Source organism: Polyodon spathula, chromosome 6, assembly GCF_017654505.1.
Source record: "Polyodon spathula isolate WHYD16114869_AA chromosome 6, ASM1765450v1, whole genome shotgun sequence".
Taxonomy (NCBI): Eukaryota; Metazoa; Chordata; class Actinopteri; order Acipenseriformes; family Polyodontidae; genus Polyodon; species Polyodon spathula.
In genome coordinates this window covers 22,534,449-22,552,890 of record NC_054539.1, presented here as the reverse complement: position 1 = coordinate 22,552,890, position 18,442 = coordinate 22,534,449, and the positions used below count along the sequence as shown (strand labels likewise).

Sequence of the window (18,442 nt, the reverse complement as noted above, 5' to 3'; positions counted from 1 at the left end):
TGAAAGCAGAGCTCTAGAATATCTCAAATGACATGCTCCAGTCACTGCTTGCAACAGAAGGAGGTTATAAAACAATTCATTTGGGTACACCGGGTAGTGTAGAGTGTTACTAAATGTTTTACGTCATTCGTTTTTTGTGAAAATGGACTATTGGAGTATAATACTTTTTTTTTGGTAGCCTGCTGTTAATTCTTACAAAGCTGTCAATTTATTAATTTCTGATCAAGCTTATTCACAAACAGGATGAACCTTAGAAAGTGTTACATGTGCTTAAATGTTAAGCCTCTTCGTTCTTACTTAATTGACAGTCTGTGAAGTGCATCATTAAAAATAATACAGTGCTTTATTATAACTACTGTATTATAGCAAGATTGTGTTATGTCTGAAGTCTCCCTTTTCTTTACACTTTAAAAATTAATATCTTGTAATGAATAGATTTATACCCTATTACATGTTTCACTGTCCAATTCAGTTTTCGTATTGTTAAGTCACCATTAATGTCTTTCCTTTGATTTTATTTTTTTGTGCATGATTCATATTTTCCAAGATGAAGGTGTTCATTACTATTTGCTATGGAAACAGTGGCACTTTTTATATGTCCGAGTGTTTTGTGTTAGCGATTTTAGAAAAAGGTGTGGTTGACCACATCTTAAATAGTTTCTTGCAACATTTTTATTTTACATCTGTTCATTGGCTTGATCCATTATAAACTCTTTGAGGGCTCGAATGCCATTGCCTTGAAGCCAGCTTGAATACAGAGAAACGAATGACTTCAAATAACCAGATTCTTACACCCACATTAAAATACACTACCCCAAAATATCCCCATGGCTTTGAGGGAGGCGATTCATCTGTTAGTATTACTAGTGTTGCATAAAAGAAACCTACAATGGTAAGGATATAGAATACTGTAATGTAACAGGATAGCACCAGGAATGAGACTTTGAGTCAGGAAAGCTACAGTGAAGCTCTAATGTGTAAGTTTGTTTACAACAACAAAGAAGAGCCAAAATAAAAAGGTTTAAACAAAGACCAGTCAGACACAAAGACAAGTTTTTCAGTCAGGCTGTGCATTCGCCTTCAGTCACAGTCCTCTTTCTCCTAAACTCCTCCAACAGAGTCTGGCTCCCTTTGCATACCATGTGGTGTGGCATGATTGACCCAGCCACGTTCTGCACATGGATTCTGTTAGTGATGGACTCAAAATAATCAGACTTTATTAAAACCCATCGCCAAAACCACACACACACACACTATTTACACAGCAGGCTCTTGCCCTGCCACATGTAGTATGTTTTTCTATATAACATACATTGCCGGTTGGGGTCATTCGTTGGTGGTGTATTCAAATTTAGAGGAACAGTTCTTTGTTCTGTTCAAATGCTTAACTTTTTTTTTTCTTTTTTCCTTTAGGCAACAACACTACTGACCATGGACAAATATTCCATGCAGGACGTTCCTAACATTAACAATACCTGCTTCAAGCTGAATTCTCTACAGCTGCAGGCTCTGCTCCAGAATTACCACTGTGCCCCAGATGAGCCGTACATTCCTCCTGTAAGTTCAAATAAACAGTGACACATCTAAATAATAACAGATATTCATACACTAGAGAAATTAAACCTGCCTATTACTCCCCCTGCATGCTTGACAACACATTTCTATCTAGGGATTGATTTTTATTTTTTTATATAAATATATATGTGTCCACCTACAGGAACATTTTCATAAATGCTGCATGCTATTGAATGTTTATGACTGAACTATTGCTAGAGCTTTGCCTGAGAACAGTTTCTACAGCTGTGACTGAGGGCTCTGTATTCGAGGTCAAACAGTCTTGACACACTTCAATGCGCTGTATAGAAGAAGCCTTGACAAAGTTGTTTGTCACAAACATGTTTACATACCACTGGGAGATGCATGTGAATGGTTTCCCAGTGGTTATGCATAAAACCACTATAAAGAACCATCCTTCACAGAAATACCACACCGTCTACTGTTTGGTATACAAATTACAGTTGCAAAATGAGGGGTACATATGTGGCAACGGCAACATTCACTTATACCACAATCACAGAGATGCTGAGTTTTAAGATGGGTTTTTTGTTAGTTTTGATTCCCCTTAGTGGTGGCATTTGAAATCATAAGCAGCCTTTGACTAACATATAACAACAACCAGCAGGCTGTAATTTCTGAGATCACTCTGCAAGTCAGCTGCAATGAGAACTCTTCACTGTCATGCAGCTGTATCCAGATCACGGTATATGTTTGAACCCCAGGGCACAAATATATCCTCCAATAATTAGAAAAAATGAACACTCGAATTTGACTGATTTTTCCATTTGATTGTGTTTTTAACCAGTGTTTGTTAGTTCAACCCCACTCCCTGTCATGCCATGAAATATGCACAAGCTGCATGAAGTTGTTTAATTTCTGCAGGTTCATGACCAAGGAATGTTGTGCCCTTCTTTTGGTGGCCTGTCCGTTTCTCTCCAATATTGGATGTGACCAGTTACTGACCTTCATAGCTAGGCCTCTGATATGAAATAGCATTCTAGGGCTTTCTGGTAATGTGTTGATATCCAATGGGAATTCATTTCCAAAGACATGGTATAAGGGTGGATCTACACTGGACATGAGCGATGCAAGTGAATAATTTAGAAGTGACTGAAATCTAGGGGTGTGTCTACACAAGTGTCGACTGCGAGCGACTCCACAAGAAAATGTGGTCTATTTTTTCCCGCCAGTAGTGAGTCACCTATAGTGAAACGGACCAATCAGAAGCAAAGTCAGTTCCCAACCCACTTACAAAACCACATCAAGGATTAGCTTCAGCCCTATTTCCAGGCACAGCCCCAGGTTCAGTCCCAACCTCTGGCCCAACCCCAGTTGCAGGATAAACCCCACCTGCAACAGCTTTAATGCAGTATGGACTGTTTTGACTGTAGAAGCAGGTGGACGAGAAGGGGAGATTATGTAAATAGTTGTTTGTGTACTGTTTTGTCGGCGTCAGGGGTGTATTATGTTGTATTATTGCGAGTGTGATTGTGTGTGTGTTTTACCTCTTCCTCCTGTCAGCGGGGCCTCTCCTGGGTGTGTGTTGGCTTCGACTGCTCATTCTGCAGTCTATGTGCTGTGTGAGTGGTGTTGTGAATGGGCCGTTTATATCGTTTGTGGGATTGGATGGGAAAACAGCGGGGGAGAAAAGGACAGACTCACATGACAGTTTCTGCTAAAATGTTCACCTTTTGATGTAGATAAAACATTTGCTGCAGTCGCTTGCTTTGCTCGTCTCCATTGTAGAACCACCCTGAATATCACATGGTGGTTTCTCTTGTTGCTACCATTCTCATGTGTGTAAATAGAAAGCTTTGTGTTCCTGCTTAGTCTCAAAGCACTCTCTCTCTCTCTCTCTCTCTCTCTCTCTCTCTCTCTCTCTCTCTCCCTCTCTCTCCCCCTCCCTCCCTCCCTGTAGGACCTGATAGAGAATGTAGTGGCAGTGGCCGAGAACACGGCAGATGAGCTTGCCCGCAGTGACGGCCGTGAGGTCCAGCTGGAGGAGGACCCAGATCTGCAGCTGCCTTTCCTCTTGCCCGAAGACGGCTACTCATGTGATGTCGTCCGCAACATTCCCAACGGCTTCCAGGAGTTCTTGGAGCCCCTGTGTCAGAGAGGTAAGTGCTTCAGTCCCTGTGGCTGCAAGATTATATATGCTGTAATTCTGACTTTGCAACTAAGGGTATAAAGATTCAACAGCACTGTTTTTGAAACTGACAACACATACAGTCATTAGCTCCCTAGATTTCTGATTTCCTGTCTGAATCTAAAAGTTACCACTACACCAGAGTGTTGGTAACACACTTTAACGGAGATTTGAATAGATCAATGTAAAAGTGCCAATTTTACTGTACAGTAAGGAAGCATTCCGTCTGTGTGGCAGTCAAAAGGTTCAGGCAAGCCCTTTCTGGTTATGTATCACTGGGTACACTGCTGCTGCAGGTATGTACAGTATGTTCGTTTTTCCTTGTTTTTATGACCACCAGCTTGAGCTATCAGTGGACACACCTGTGTTTTGTACTTCCTACAGGCTACTGCAGGCTGACACCTCACCCTCGCTCTCCAGGCACCTGGACCATGTACTTTGAAGGGGCCGACTATGAAAATCACTTTTCCACTGACAGCACTGAGTTGGTAGGTGTTTTAGTTGTTGTGATAGAGAAACGTACGAAAGCGGTTCTCCGCCCATAGTAGTTTTAAAAACGAAACTGCAAACTACGAAATGATTAACTTTCTTTTTGTAAATGGACAGATAAAACTACCCCATAAATGAATGTGTATTCAATCTGTATGTGTCTGCTTCTCAGGAATCGGGAATGGCAGAAGAATGAAATCTGTATGTTTAATAGATACGTTTGTTGTTGTTTTTTCAAGTGCAGTGTATCATTTTGGGTAGCGGGGTGCACACTGCTAGTAAATTGAACTTGTATCTGTTAAGTATTCATTGATAATAAAAATGCTTATACATAAATGGGTTATTAGTTTTAAGATTGATAACAATTAGTTGTAGTGCTTACCATTGGATTCAGGGAGCACAGGTGGTGCACGTCTGCTTGTTCTCTGTGCCCGGCTGTTGTCTGTGGGGGATTGCGTGCCTGAGGCTCATGCTTGATATGCGTTGTTCTTTTGGGGCCGCGCTTACCTTTTCCATAGAGGGACATTTAATCTTGCTTAACCCTATTTTAATATTGGTAAATTTAAAAACGGTAAGATTGAGTTTATATTTAAATGAATGTGAAGTGAAGCATTATTATTGGAATAATAATAATAATAATAATAATAATAATAAATAATAATAATACTGGATTCATGTATTTAATTATTATGGGTATTTGCCCAGTAATGGATTTGCTGGGGGAGGGACCTACCTGAGATAAGGTATAAAAGAGGTCAGTATGAGGAGGAGTAGGCTGGAGGTTAGTATTTGAACACTGTGGTAGCTTAGGTATAGAAGTGTTGTGTTTTCTGGCCAATATTTACTTTTTTTGTATTTTTTTTTTTTTTTATCCAGGATCAGTTTAAATAGTTATTTGCTGAAAGTTTACTTTTGTTCACAAATAAAATATTTGTTTCTTTTAACTGAATGCTTGGTTGGGCGTCCTCCCTGTTTAACATCAGCCACTCGGCACACGCCCACAATTCTTATTTACTTTCTGGGGAATGATTTACATGCAGCTAAATACAAGATATTAAAGGGATTATTGTAAAAAAAAAAACACTACAATTAGAGCCTTTAGAGGGGAATTAGTCCTTTATTCTCCTGCCCCTGCTGATTCACCCTGTCAGTTGCTAGTGGGTTAATTTAAATATACTGATTTCTTTAGCCCATGCCGAAGGATCCGGAAATTGTGACCGTGACACTCAAGAAGCACAATGGAATGGGTCTCAGTATTGTGGCTGCAAAGGTAAGATGCTTTTTATAATCTGAACTCTAAATAAGGGCATGTTTGTACCCAGTGTCTCTGAGGGCCAAGTAATTTGCCTCAAATTACTTGAAGTTGGACTGCTAGTTGTTGTTTTAATGGGATGTGTAATGGTGCACTAACTGTTTTTCGTGCCAGCTAAGTTAGTAAAGAACTAAAGGTGGGGTGGGGCTCATCTTTAACTCATTGAGTTTGATTAATAAGAGGAGGGAGCTAGATCGCACAGTAAGCAACTATTCTAATCAACTCTGAATGTAATGTTTGCTGTAGTAGGATATATATTCTTCTTCAGAGTCCCCCCCCCCCCCCCAAAAACAAAGAAAATAGTAAACAATAAAATAATAAAAATTAAAAAACTGAAATGTCATAATTTTTTTAAGTTTTCACCCCCCCTGGGTCATTACTTGGTTGAATCACCTCTGGCAGCTATTACAGACAGTAGTCTTTTCAGATAAGTCTCTCTTAACTTTGCACATCGTGATTGAGCAATATTTGCCCGTTCCTCCTTGCAAAATTGCTCAAGCTGTGTCAAGTTAGTTGGGGAACGGTGATGGACAGCAATTTTGAGGTCTTGCCACAGATTTTCAATGGGATTAAGGTCAGGACTCTGACTGGGCAACTCAATGACATCTATTTTCTTCATTTTAAGCCACTCCAGTGTTGCTCTGGCAGTGTGCTTTGGATCATTGTCCTGATGAAAGACAAACTTCTTCCTCAGTTTGAGTTTTTTGGCAGAGGGGTGTAGGTTTTTATCCAGGATTTCTCTGTATTGTGTACCATTCATCCTGTCATCAATCCTGACAAGATTGCCAGTCACTGCTGCTGAAAAGCATCCCCATAACATGATGCTACCAGCACCATACTTTACGGTGGGGATGGTGTTACCTGGCTGGTGTGCAGTGTTTGATTTGCGCCTCACATACTGCTTAGCGTTCAGGCCAAAAAGTTCCACTTTGGTCTCATCAGACCACAAGACGTTCTGCCACATAACTGCAGTATCTTCTAGGTGATGTTTTGCGAACTCTCTGTCGACAAGGATATGGTTTTTTTTAAGCCAGGGCTTTTTCCTTGCCACTCTCCCATAAAGGCCCTTTTTATAGAATTTCCTGGAGATTGTTGATACATGAACATCATTGTCCATCGCAGCCACTGACTTCTGTAACTCATGAAGAGTCACAGTTGGTCTCACAATAGCTTCCCTAAGAAGTGCCCTTCTTGTCCGGCAACTAAGTTTAGAGGGGCGGCCTGATCTAGGCAGTGTGGAGATAGTTTCGTATTTTTTCCCATTTCTGTACGATGGACTGCACTGAGCTGCTATATCTATCCATATGTCTATGTCTTTCTGACTGAACCAGCACCATATAATCACTGTTTGTTTTGTGACTTGCGTAAAATCATTTTTTATAGCTCTCTGATCAGTTCCCAACGGACAGATGGTCACATGAGCCCTCTCAGTTGGTAAATATTAACTCTTTTGTAGATACTGTGTCATTTGTTTTTTAGTGAATATTTTACTAAGCTGTGCTGTAGTCTGCTGTGTGTTGACTTTCAACACTGCAAACTTAACTCCACTCAAAACCATCTAATCTTAGGTATGCCCCTGTATAACTGTTTAACTTATTTTAGTATGGTTTATAAACATGAGAATATTTAATTATTATAGTATGGGTTGTCTTTGCAAAGTTACTCAGGGCATAGTCACTCACTGAAGTGCTTTTCTTTTTTTTTTATTATGTTCTTTTTAAGAGAGAAGCACGGTGTTTTTGTATGTGTTTTGTATTTTACTTATTCATGTATCTGTATGTTAATGAATTAAGGTCAGAGGCTGTTTTCCTGCTGTCAGCCTGGTGTAAGTTTTGTTTACTTTTGCTTTATGGCTTTGTGCTCAAGTGGAAGGCTAAGCAGTAAATTTAGTCACTCACTTAAACCCCCTGTATATATTTTGATGTCTGATGCTCCACGTTGCGATTGCCGTTTTTTAAATGAAATCCAGATGATTGGGAAGCTGGAGCGCATGCCCAATGTTATTTTCAAAGGAGGTTGTAGGCGGGTGGGCCACTTTTTTATTTTTTATTTTTTATTTTTGTACTCGTTCATGGGCAGGCTTTTAAACCTCCAAGAAATAATAACAAGTACAGATAACGACACAGCTGGGAAGAACTTTGGAAGTTGAACGAAACTGTTGCGGAGTAACGAGAGTCTAAAGCAGCTCTGTTGACTTTATGGAAGAGTTTGAATATGGTATTTATATGGCCTGTGCTGATACATGCTATATGGTGTCATAACACGTAGCTAAGAATGATTTTGATTGGTGTCTTGGAAGCAAGGCAGCCAGCTTTTTTATTTTTTGTTTTCAGCCCTCTGTGCAGTAGCGATTTATAAGCCTCTGTGCCTGAAAGATCAGTTGTGATAAAAAGGGGAGCAAAATGTGGTTCTCCGTTGTTGGAAGAAGCGAGTCGGTAAGCTAGTTCAAAGTTTTTTTTTTGTTTTTTTTGTTGTGTGTGCCTGCTTGGCAGCTGCAGGCTTTAGCAGCAGGTCTAGCTGACATTACATTTGAAAGAGTGTGCAGAGGTATGGTTTGATTTTTTTCAATGCTTGATGTTTGCACATGGGTGTCGGCATTTGGAAAGTGTTTTGAAAATGTTTTTAATAACCAGGCCAGCCTATGTCTGCTTTTTTAAAATATTTTTTATTTTTTTCCCCCCATGAAGTTCTTTCAAGTAATTGCAAGGAAGTATGAACAAAAAAAGGGTTAAATGGCTGGGACACTTTATTAGCGCACATTTAAAAAGTTCTCGTTTTGAAGTTTTACCTCTGTTTGGTGGGATTTCTTATTCTTATCCCTAGTCTTGTTGGGAGTGTGCTTTTTCGCCAGTGTAAAGGAGTTTTAATTTACATTCAAAAAGAAAAAAACTACCACAGTTTGCTCTGCATGAGTTACCAATCAGTCTGTAAAAAATAAAAAAATAAATCAGGGTGACGTGAATTTTCCTCGAACGTTTGTTAAATTGTTTCTTGAAATAGAAACTGACTGCACTGTGTTGTCTGGAATTTTGTAAAAGAGGTTTGAGAAATGGTTCTGCAATATGTGTGTGCTTATTGTATTGTATTCCACTTTGTGTGTGTGCGTGTGTGTGTGTGTGGACAAAAGGGGACCCTGGAGTTCTTCCACAAACCAGTAGTTAAACTAAGACCCACATAAAAGTGTGTGTGTGTATGTAGCCTACATATTGATTTCTAAAACGCTTTAAGCATGATTTAGCTTGACATGGGTATCCAACAGGTATTGCATATACATTCCTGTATTTATTTATTTATTTATTTTGGGGGGTGGTGTCAGATTCCATTTAGGACAAGGAACTGGCTAAGAAGATTGAGTAAAGTATCTACAGTAGCACTGTGAGGGAACCATTTTATTATTGTGTATGTAAGTTTGAAAATCAATTACACCACCCAGAACTCATTTTTACTAGTGTACTTGTGTAAAGAGCCTGTGTACTGAACTCACAGGGCCACAGTAAAATCCTCACAAACGTGCCAGTAGAATTATTTCCAGAGTGTGGGGGTGTCAAATCCAGTTGTGGTACTGAGATGAATGTGTCCATTCCCTCTAGTGATAAGTGCAATGTTTGTGTTTGTTTTAAATAGAATGTGTGAAATGCTGTGTGTTTTTTATTTTTTTACCCCAAGTTAAGGTGCCTGTTGAAAATACTTTGCAACAACAACGCAGCAAGTTTCTTGTTTTTAATAAGCGTTTGGATGAGGAAAATTTAAAGTTTTGTTTTAGGTAAATTATCAGGCCTGTATTCCGGTAGAAATCATCAAGATAAATTGTTTTAAAGTCACAGTTTTCTGTTTTAAATTGAAGTTTTTGAAGTTATTGATTCAGTATTTGTGATAGTGTGATTTAAAATAAATAAATAAATCAATTTTAAAAAATCAATTTTAGATATTTCGCTTCCAGAATGCTATGACAGTGTACTTTAAAACAACCACAAAAAAGCATGCGGCACTACTTCTCCACGAAAAAGAGCAATTTTTTTTGTTTTCTCTATTTGTCAGTTTGCACGCATGTTTTCTCAGCTTATAACCACCGAAGACGACTTTAAAACAATAACATTTATTTCTCATTTCCTCCTTGGCCTATTAATGTTCATCAGTCAGGAAATACATTGGTCAATAATATCCAGATTGTCCTGGTTTTGTTCTTTTCCTTCCTTCCTTGTAAAAAGAGTTGGCCCCCCTAACGTTCTCCAGAAAGGGAGCAAGACGTTTCTTTTTTTCACCCTGGAGTTCTTCCACAAACCACTAGTTAAACTAAGACCCACATAAAAGTCCCAGCTGCATTTACAATAGACAAAGCCAAAGCTGCATTTAGCCGAATAGCTTTGTTGTTTTATTTATAGAAGGGCAGATTTATATTTCTCCAATCCAGACATTCCTACATAGCTACCATTGAACATTTTAACACATCATTTTTAATTATGAATATGAAATTGTTACATTTTATAGTACCATATATCTGCTCACAGTACGTCCTAAAATATTCCAGCACAACATTTACAATAAAAATCTCTGACCTAGTTTGGAGACATTTCAATTTAATTTGTGTATTCAGTGTTCATTTTGTGAGTTGATAAAATAATGCACACAGTGTTGTATTGGATATTGAACCCACCATCAATGATTATTGCATCTAATTTGAGAGTGTAAATGTTGCAAAGCCTGTTCTCAAGAAATTTTGAGACTTTTCTTTGTTAGCATCAAGTTTTTGTCAGTTCTGCTATATTCTGCATTGCAATGTTGATATGCAGTTTTAATATACCCATGTAGTGGGTTTTTCAAATTTAGATTCAGCCCCTGTTTTTTACCTATGGTCTTTATGGTATGTGAGGTGGAGGTAAAAAGGTGTTAAAATGCCTTGCTCTCCCTCCCTCGCTCCCTCCACAGCGCAAGTAAAAGGCTGAGTTTCAATCACTACTGGTATACCCCCCGTTTGTTAAAGTTAAGCTGAGTTAAATGGCTGTAAATGTGTTTGCAATTACAGTAGCATGCCTGTTCTTATTACCATATTTCACATGATTTGTATTTTTATTTATGTAGCACAATGTACTTTTTTATATTAGCAATAAACATGTGCAGTATTGATATCTGCCAGTCTGTCTAACTGCATTTGCACTAAATTAGAGGTTGGTGTGACTATTGAAATACCTTCAAAGGACGCTGAGGTTTGGATGCGCAATCTCTGTGACCACTACAAATTAGCTTCTATAGCTGGGCATTCTCTGTACATTTCTCAGGCAGCCCATTCAGAACAGACAGTGGCTAACTGTCATAGTCTCCAGTACCAGTGTAAGCACTTGAATAGCCTCCTCTGTGTGTACTGGCTCATATTTCTGCACCATTGTAGCCACAGTTAGAATAGGTGCATTGGAGACCACCTTTGGACTTCATGTTAGTTATTGTCTGACTGCAGTCTGAAGCAGAACAGTGCAGTGAAACTTGCTGTACTACTGGATGATATGGAAAACTTGTATGCCGTTGAATGAGCTACACTGTTGTATGTATGTGTGTTCCTTTTTTTAAAATGTTAATGTTATGTCTTTTTTGTGAATGGTTGGGTTTAGATGCTTTTATGTTATTTATTTTTGTAACCCAGGTTGTATAAATTTAAAAGTAATATTTAAAAAAAAAAAAAAAAAAAAAATTAAAATTGCTGCAGTCTTTCAATATTAGTTCAAAACTGAAGTTCAGTAATTAGGGAACATTCTTCTTTACCATTCTACCACAATATTAATGATGATGAAATGATTTTGAAATGGAGAGTCTACACTGGTGCTGCAACAGAAATGCACTCTTTGATTTTCTGTCTTTTATTGAGAAAGTGATTACCTCTTGACTGATTTTAATAGGGCTTCCTTGCACTTTCCTTTCCATTTGTTTCAAAAGCCCAGTATTGATTTCCTGTGCTTACATTACAGTTGCTCTTTTGAATTGTCTGAGAATTATCGATATTTGCTGCAATAAATACAGCTGTTAGCATGAGGATAAATTTTAGCTACCAATAAGGGGGCATCCTGTCCTAGTCCAGGAAGAGTTCCAAGTGTTTTTAAAGGTTTTCATTTGTGTCGCAGAATAATACAACTTGTTTCTGAGTTTGATAAAAATGAGTTTCACCCTTAATTTAATGATGAAAGTTGGCAGCTGTATTAAAGCTTGCATAAAGAGAAAATTACTTTAAAGTACATGGGCTACCTTGTAGATTCAGTAGTCTCGGGCTAAGAGAACACCTCTTGGGAGGCAAGCGAAGTGTTCTTTAAAATGGAGATGACCACCAGACACACTATGAATCAATAAATATGTATTACTTGTCATGACGCACGTGCATCAACATATGAAGTGAACAGAATAAGAAAAATGCAATAGGCAAGTGTATGTTAATAAACTATAATAATAAAGTAACAGACAAACAAACATTAATAAACTAACTGCCAAACTAAATTAACACAACACCCCTATAAAAAATGATGCAGCAGCTCTAGATTAATTATGAATACCTGTACAGGAGCAATATTCAAGACATGCACAAAATTGTTTAACAGAATGGTGAAGCAACTCGCCAGAACGCAAAACACCAAATTGCTCGGCGACTTGTGTCTGATTTCAGGATTTTTCTAAAATTCTTGAACAATTTCCAACTCTTTGTAGCAAGAGAAAACAGCGACATGTTTTGCCGTTTGTTTGCATGCCATTTTGTAGCGATGAGATGCGCTTGTGGAAATCTGAATACTAAATGAGGCAATGATATGATGGTGGTTCTGGAAAGATTAAACCAGTCAGTGCGTCTGAAGACACTCTTGCGATGACAAATCACATTTGAATAAACCATGAATGAATAAACCATTTGAATTTAAGTTTGATGATGAGATATCATGTTACAAAACAGTACTGTATCAGTTGTGAATGAAGTTGTGCCCCAAAGGTGTTCTTTTAAGCGAAGTTCCTGTTCCTTTAGGTGTAAAATTTATGATAGGGGAAAAATCTGTTTCGCCACAAGGGTGTTCTCTTAGGCGAAGTGTTCTCTTAGGAGGTGTTCCTATATGCGGAGACTACTGTACTAGATGCATTTCAGTTTAGAATGGCAAACCAAGACCCTTTAATATTAAAACACAGTTTCAGAATTTTCTCGCTCAATCTGGTTGTAATTGTACAAAAAAATGATAAAAGTCCACCCCTGAGCTCCTGTTGCTTTTGCTCACTGTTCTTGTTCTGTCCAATGTTATTAAATTTATGTTATTTTTTAGATTTTATACTCCAGCAGTCTACCAGCAGCAAGATCATGTTATGACATCCAGTAAGCTTTTCTTCAGTTAAAATATAACGGATGATGAATTGGGATTAAATTGTTGTGTTTTAAAATCTATACATACTTTTTTAATTATTTCTTTTTTATTTCTACTCTACAAAGGAAATAAACTGGTTTGCAGGAGGATAGTATTTGGAAGAACAGGCCTAGGTTTAAATTAGTCAAAAATTTTCTGTCTTCATTTATTATTTATCAACCCTTAAGCATGCAGGCTGTTTATTGGAACTTGCCTGTGAATATATAGAAATAGCACTGTTTTTGTGGCAGCCTATTGTGTAGAACTCTGCTCGCAGAGCAACCCCTCTTTCTCAGGCAGATAATATTACAGACTGCCCCTTTTGGTGACTGGACTCATGTACCCAAACTGTCTGGTGGTTACAACAGTCAGCCTTAGTTGATGATCAAAGAATTTCTTTTGTTTGACATACATCTCACCCAAACAGACAGCTACAATGTTGACGTCATTATTGTTGAGCTCATCTGACACCACCTTTTAAAAGTGGTAATAACGAGTGACCCCTCTTCCGTGTTCTGATCCCAATCTCCTTTTTTCAGCAGCTGGGTTCTTTGCAAACAGATGTGACGATTAGCTGTTCTGTGTATTTTCCGTTTTACTGCTACATTCTGCATTAGCCAGACTAAACTGTATGAGCATAACAGACACGCACACATGCATTTTAAATTATTCAGTGTGTTGTCCTGTGATTGCTTTTGATTCAGTTTATTAAGATATTTCAACAGTAACTGGATGCCATATGGGAACACAAAGCATGATAAAAGACAAATGCAGTGGAGACTAAACACAATAGAAGCAGATCAGAGGGTTGAGATCTATATAAACAGAGTAAGTAAACAATCAACATGTTCTTCCAAATAAAGTACCATGGAATGGCAAAGATATTACAGACCATCAAGACCCCATCTAGCGTGATTCAGACACTAGTTTTAACGTTAAACTAAATGAGTTGTGGCTTTTTTTGTTTCTGCGAAAATAATTGTAAAGTTAAGTCCAGCTGGAGTGCATTTGTAACCACAAGAGGAAACCATCGCAGTGTTGTTGAAAATAGTCATGTTTGACTTTGGCCAGCAGATTTCTTGTATCACTTTAAGTTTGCTGGAATGCAAGAAGAGTGCCCTACATTTTCATTCACTGAACTTCTGCACACAGGGATGGACACACACTGATGGGGGGCACTGAAATTTTTTTTAAAAATCTTGTATGTTAAGATGTACATTTTCTGAGGTATTAACATAACCGTGCATGTGTACAGAGTCTAAAGAACTAAGATGCCAGAGAGGCTAGTGTGTTTATCGAGTAGTATCACGTCAGGCTGTTTCGGAACCAGGCTGTAATTGCACATTCATTCCAAGCTTTTCTGACAAGTGATCTCTCAGTGTCCAAACTGATACAACAGTTACTGTTGTTGGAAGACAGAATTGAGCAGCAAGTTTTGCTCTTAATCCATTGACTCTGTTAGGTTGCTGTAGTTTATGGGTTTACTAAACAACTATAGTTAGTGTAGGTTAAGCAAAATGTTTGTCATCGTTCATTTGCAGGCTGTCAAATTACATTATTCCCAGTCACATTTTCTGTCAAAAACATTTGAACCCAAGCAGTTTTCTGTGATGAAAAACTGGTATTGTGTTTTTGTATTAATTGGTGTTGCAGGCCAGGATAAATGTAACTACAGGTCTGTCTAGGTTCTAGATGGGCATTTTCATCATGTAAAATTTATATTGACTACAAATAGCCATATTCTCTCAGCAGTTTGGGCAGCCCCATCTGGTTTCAGCTTAACAGACAGTGTTAAACTTCCTGGGAAGGAGACATTCTTGAAACTTTTTAGTACAGTGCCCTTCACTTTTTATGCCGGCTCTAAATTAATACATTCTTTTAAAACATCTGTTAAAAAATATTTGGTCTCCCGGGGGTTTTCATGTGTGCATTTGGTAAAGATTTGAGTGAGTGACTGCCAAATTATTAATATTATATTTTATTTTTTTTGTTGAATGGTATAAGCATTGATCTAAACTTCTAGACCAAAATATATGGGTAGGGCAGATATATGTATTCAATTGTTACACATAAAATTATGGACAATTCATCAATTACAGTAGAACCTCAGGGTAATGAATAGAGGTTGTTTATAAGTCTGAAATGTCTGTAACTTTAAACATTCGTTTTAATAAATGTGTATACTTTTTCTATTTATTTTGTTTGTCAGAAAGTTTCATATTGAAGAGATCTGTGGAACAAAGCACTTACCCTCAATGTGATTTGAGATATTGTATTTCAAGACTATGGCAGTGTTGTCTTTGTACCGTTGTTTTACATCTGGAGTACTGGTGGAAAGTGAGGGTCATTGACACTTTGTTCCACAGATCTCTTCAGTTATTGGAAAACTGTTACTTAAGACAAGAATGCAAAATAAGCCTTGTGATAAAACCAAGTACAAAGGCCGGTTTATAAACGGAGGTGAAAATACTTTATTTGAAATATATCAGCTGGGCCAGAGAGATTTACTTAACCTAGTAAACAAATTAACAGTTACAAATGTGGGGGGCACTATTGGCTTAAAAATGCTATCCAGCCTGTCAGCAAAGAGGACAGGAAATACCCCCATCTAACTGATGGACAAGCTGTGGTTATTGCTTCTGTTGTATAATAAGTTATCCCCAAAAGGCTTTACATTTCCTTCTCAGAATAGAGAGAGGGGCCTAATTTGAAAGGAACAGGCAAGACATACAATACACATTATAAATAAGAATGTTAAAGTAAACCAAAAGGGGACCATTAGCTACTTTAGATTTCCTTTACCATGGTTATAAGGTCCAAGAAAAACTGTTTGCCTTCCTGAATTTCAACATTAGCTGGATCATTTTGCATGTTTTGATTGAACCACTGCTTTCTTCCCTAAGGGTGCTGGGCAGGAGAAGCTGGGAATCTACGTCAAATCTGTGGTAAAAGGAGGAGCGGCTGATATAGTAAGTAGGGAAAAAATAAGTTGCACAGTTTTGTTTTTACTTTTTTTTAAAAAAAAACATTTCTCCTTCATGACACTGACAGCTCAAATGATGTATTTACAACTGACTGGGATGTATGCTTACTAATATACTTTTTTTAATTAAAAAGAGACATCAAAAAGCAAGTTGAAATTATATATGTATATTTAAAAAATGCTAGGGTTTAACACTTGTTTTTTTTTTTTCTGCAGGACGGCCGTCTTGCAGCAGGAGATCAGCTGCTCAGTGTAGATGGACGCAGCTTAGTGGGCCTGTCCCAAGAAAGGTAAAAAAAAATTAAAAAAGAGAGAAAAGACTTGAAATTTCTTCTTGTTTCAAGTAAAGTATTACTATAATTTTACAGATATATTCATTTGGACACATCATAAAGTATAATAACATCTTTACTGTGACTTAATTGAGGGGATAACAAAGCACCACCTCATTCAAACCTTATTTAGCAACCATTAACTGGTTATAAAGAGTAATGGTTGTGCCTCCCATTTTCACAAACTAAGCTACTCATTATAAAATAGACGCGTATAAGGTGTCCTGCGTTTATTATACGAGTAGACTTCTACTGCCTCCTCGTACTTCTCAAAACAAGCTGAGGAACTGCAAGGGTTATAAATCTAAAGACTGGGGAGCTGAAGGACTGTGAAACCCACTATTGTTTTCTGCTTTTAGGGCTGCAGAATTGATGACACGGACAGGCTCAGTAGTAACACTAGAAGTAGCAAAACAGGGAGCAATTTACCATGGATTGGCCACGCTGCTTAACCAACCGTCCCCTATGATGCAAAGAGGTAAGAGCTATTTGTTTCCCTTTTAATTTCTCCTGTGGGCTATACTGGAGAGTTTTGTAATTGGCCACCTACATAGATAGATTAGAATGTGCAATTCTTTAATTACATGGGTCTTTCTCCAAAGTGATCACATTGGATTGGATTGCCATTTGAACAAACAGATGTATAGGAGGTAGGAATCAAAAGGCTCAACAAAAAAGGCCCCAGGAGCTCATCCAGTTAAGGCACTATCGCAGTGCAGGGTGAGTCATATGATCAGGCGATTGCTGTTTGAATCCTAGTTAGGGCTGGGACGATAGTTGTTGAGTTTTTTTTTTTTTGCTATCGATGTATCGTTTTCATAAAGACCCGATGCATCGTTTCTTCGTAACGCAAAAGAAACTTGTAAATAATAAGTACATCTATTTTCATCAAATCTAATTATGAAAAGTGAACGCTTCTCCAGTTGAACACTGTCGGCGAGGTCCCCCACCAAGTTAATAAAACATAAAAAATATTACTGTCTAACTTAAGATGTCTTGACAGCGACTGGATTGGAGAAAAAAAAAAACACTCCAACAGGGAACACAAGAATAACTATTTACAAGTCCAACATAGTAAAGTCTGTGCTCTCCAGAGGTTTTTTTCTGCTTTTATTCAGAAACATTCTCCGGTTTCAAAGAACGACAGAGTTTGTTCACAACTGTCCCTGTTTTGCTGAACCCACGCTCGCTCAGGACCGATGCTGCAGGGATGCTTAACATGCCCTTTGCCAAGGCTGCTAGGTTGGGAAAGTGTGTCTGGACAGACAGTGCTTCAGACACACAGGCTTTGGCCTGTTCGGATAGGAAACGCAGATGGCAAAATCAGGGGTCAAAAAATGACACAAAAAGCAGTAACGTGCATAACCTCATTACGTGGGTCATTCAGCTGATATACACAAAATCGCTGAGACACATTACACAATAGCTTATCTCAAACTCTGTGTAACTGGAATCAGATGAATTTGTAAAAGACAGTGCCTCCCCTTCATCAGGACCTTCACTCAGTCTGTGTTTATTTGTCAAGCTTACTCTGAAAACATACATGCTGTGTAGTGGGCTTTTTTATAAATATTATTTGAAGGAACCAGAGGAAAGGCAAGGAATAAACGTGTAGATTAAAATTTTATTAATGAACTGAGAGATGGGTGGGTTTTTTTTGTTTTTCAAACGCTGATGGTTATTTTATCCATTAATGGTTATTCCAACGATTCAATGCATTGTCCCAGCCCTTCTCCTAGTATTGGCTGGGGGGCTGTGCTGTCATTTGTAAGTTACCCTTGACTCCTGTGTTAACCAACTTGAAAGAGGGAATGAAAGTTTCCCATAGATCATCAGTCCTCCTGATGGTAATGGAGTGCAGCGGCGAGGTGACATGATTTGCACTGGGAATTTCAAACTGGGTAGAAAAATGTTGAGCAAGGGATTGACATAGGACTTGAAAGTAAACCCTTCTAGATACTGGAAAACAACAGGTTGCAAGTTTGTGTTTGATTGATTTTATTGTTTTTTTTTTACATTCCCTTTAGCTTCAGACCGTGGCCGTGGCTCAGGAAAACCCAGACCAAAGAGTGAAGGCTTTGAGCTCTACAATAACTCCGCACAGAACGGCTCCCCTGAGAGTCCACAGACGTCATGGGGGGAGCCCCCTGAACCAAAGAAAACGTCAGGAGAGGAGAGACTACTTAAGAACAGGGCCGACCACCGCTCTAGTCCTAATGTTGCCAGTAAGTGAGATAGCAATACCTAAGCAAGGTTCCTGCCACG

General features: G+C 38.3%; 1 protein-coding gene across 12 annotated transcripts in view; it reads left to right on the top strand.

Moving 5' to 3' along the window:
• afdna (afadin, adherens junction formation factor a) overlaps positions 1-18,442 on the top strand; it is a 121,030-nt gene that overhangs the window by 88,588 nt on the left and 14,000 nt on the right. For all 12 annotated transcript variants that reach the window (XM_041252563.1, XM_041252561.1, XM_041252559.1 and 9 more), the window contains 8 exons: positions 1,414-1,557; positions 3,476-3,674; positions 4,088-4,191; positions 5,382-5,462; positions 15,766-15,831; positions 16,062-16,135; positions 16,537-16,655; positions 18,205-18,402. In XM_041252563.1, coding sequence (XP_041108497.1) covers positions 1,414-1,557; positions 3,476-3,674; positions 4,088-4,191; positions 5,382-5,462; positions 15,766-15,831; positions 16,062-16,135; positions 16,537-16,655; positions 18,205-18,402 — 985 coding nt within the window. The remainder of the gene's footprint in view (positions 1-1,413; positions 1,558-3,475; positions 3,675-4,087; positions 4,192-5,381; positions 5,463-15,765; positions 15,832-16,061; positions 16,136-16,536; positions 16,656-18,204; positions 18,403-18,442) is intronic.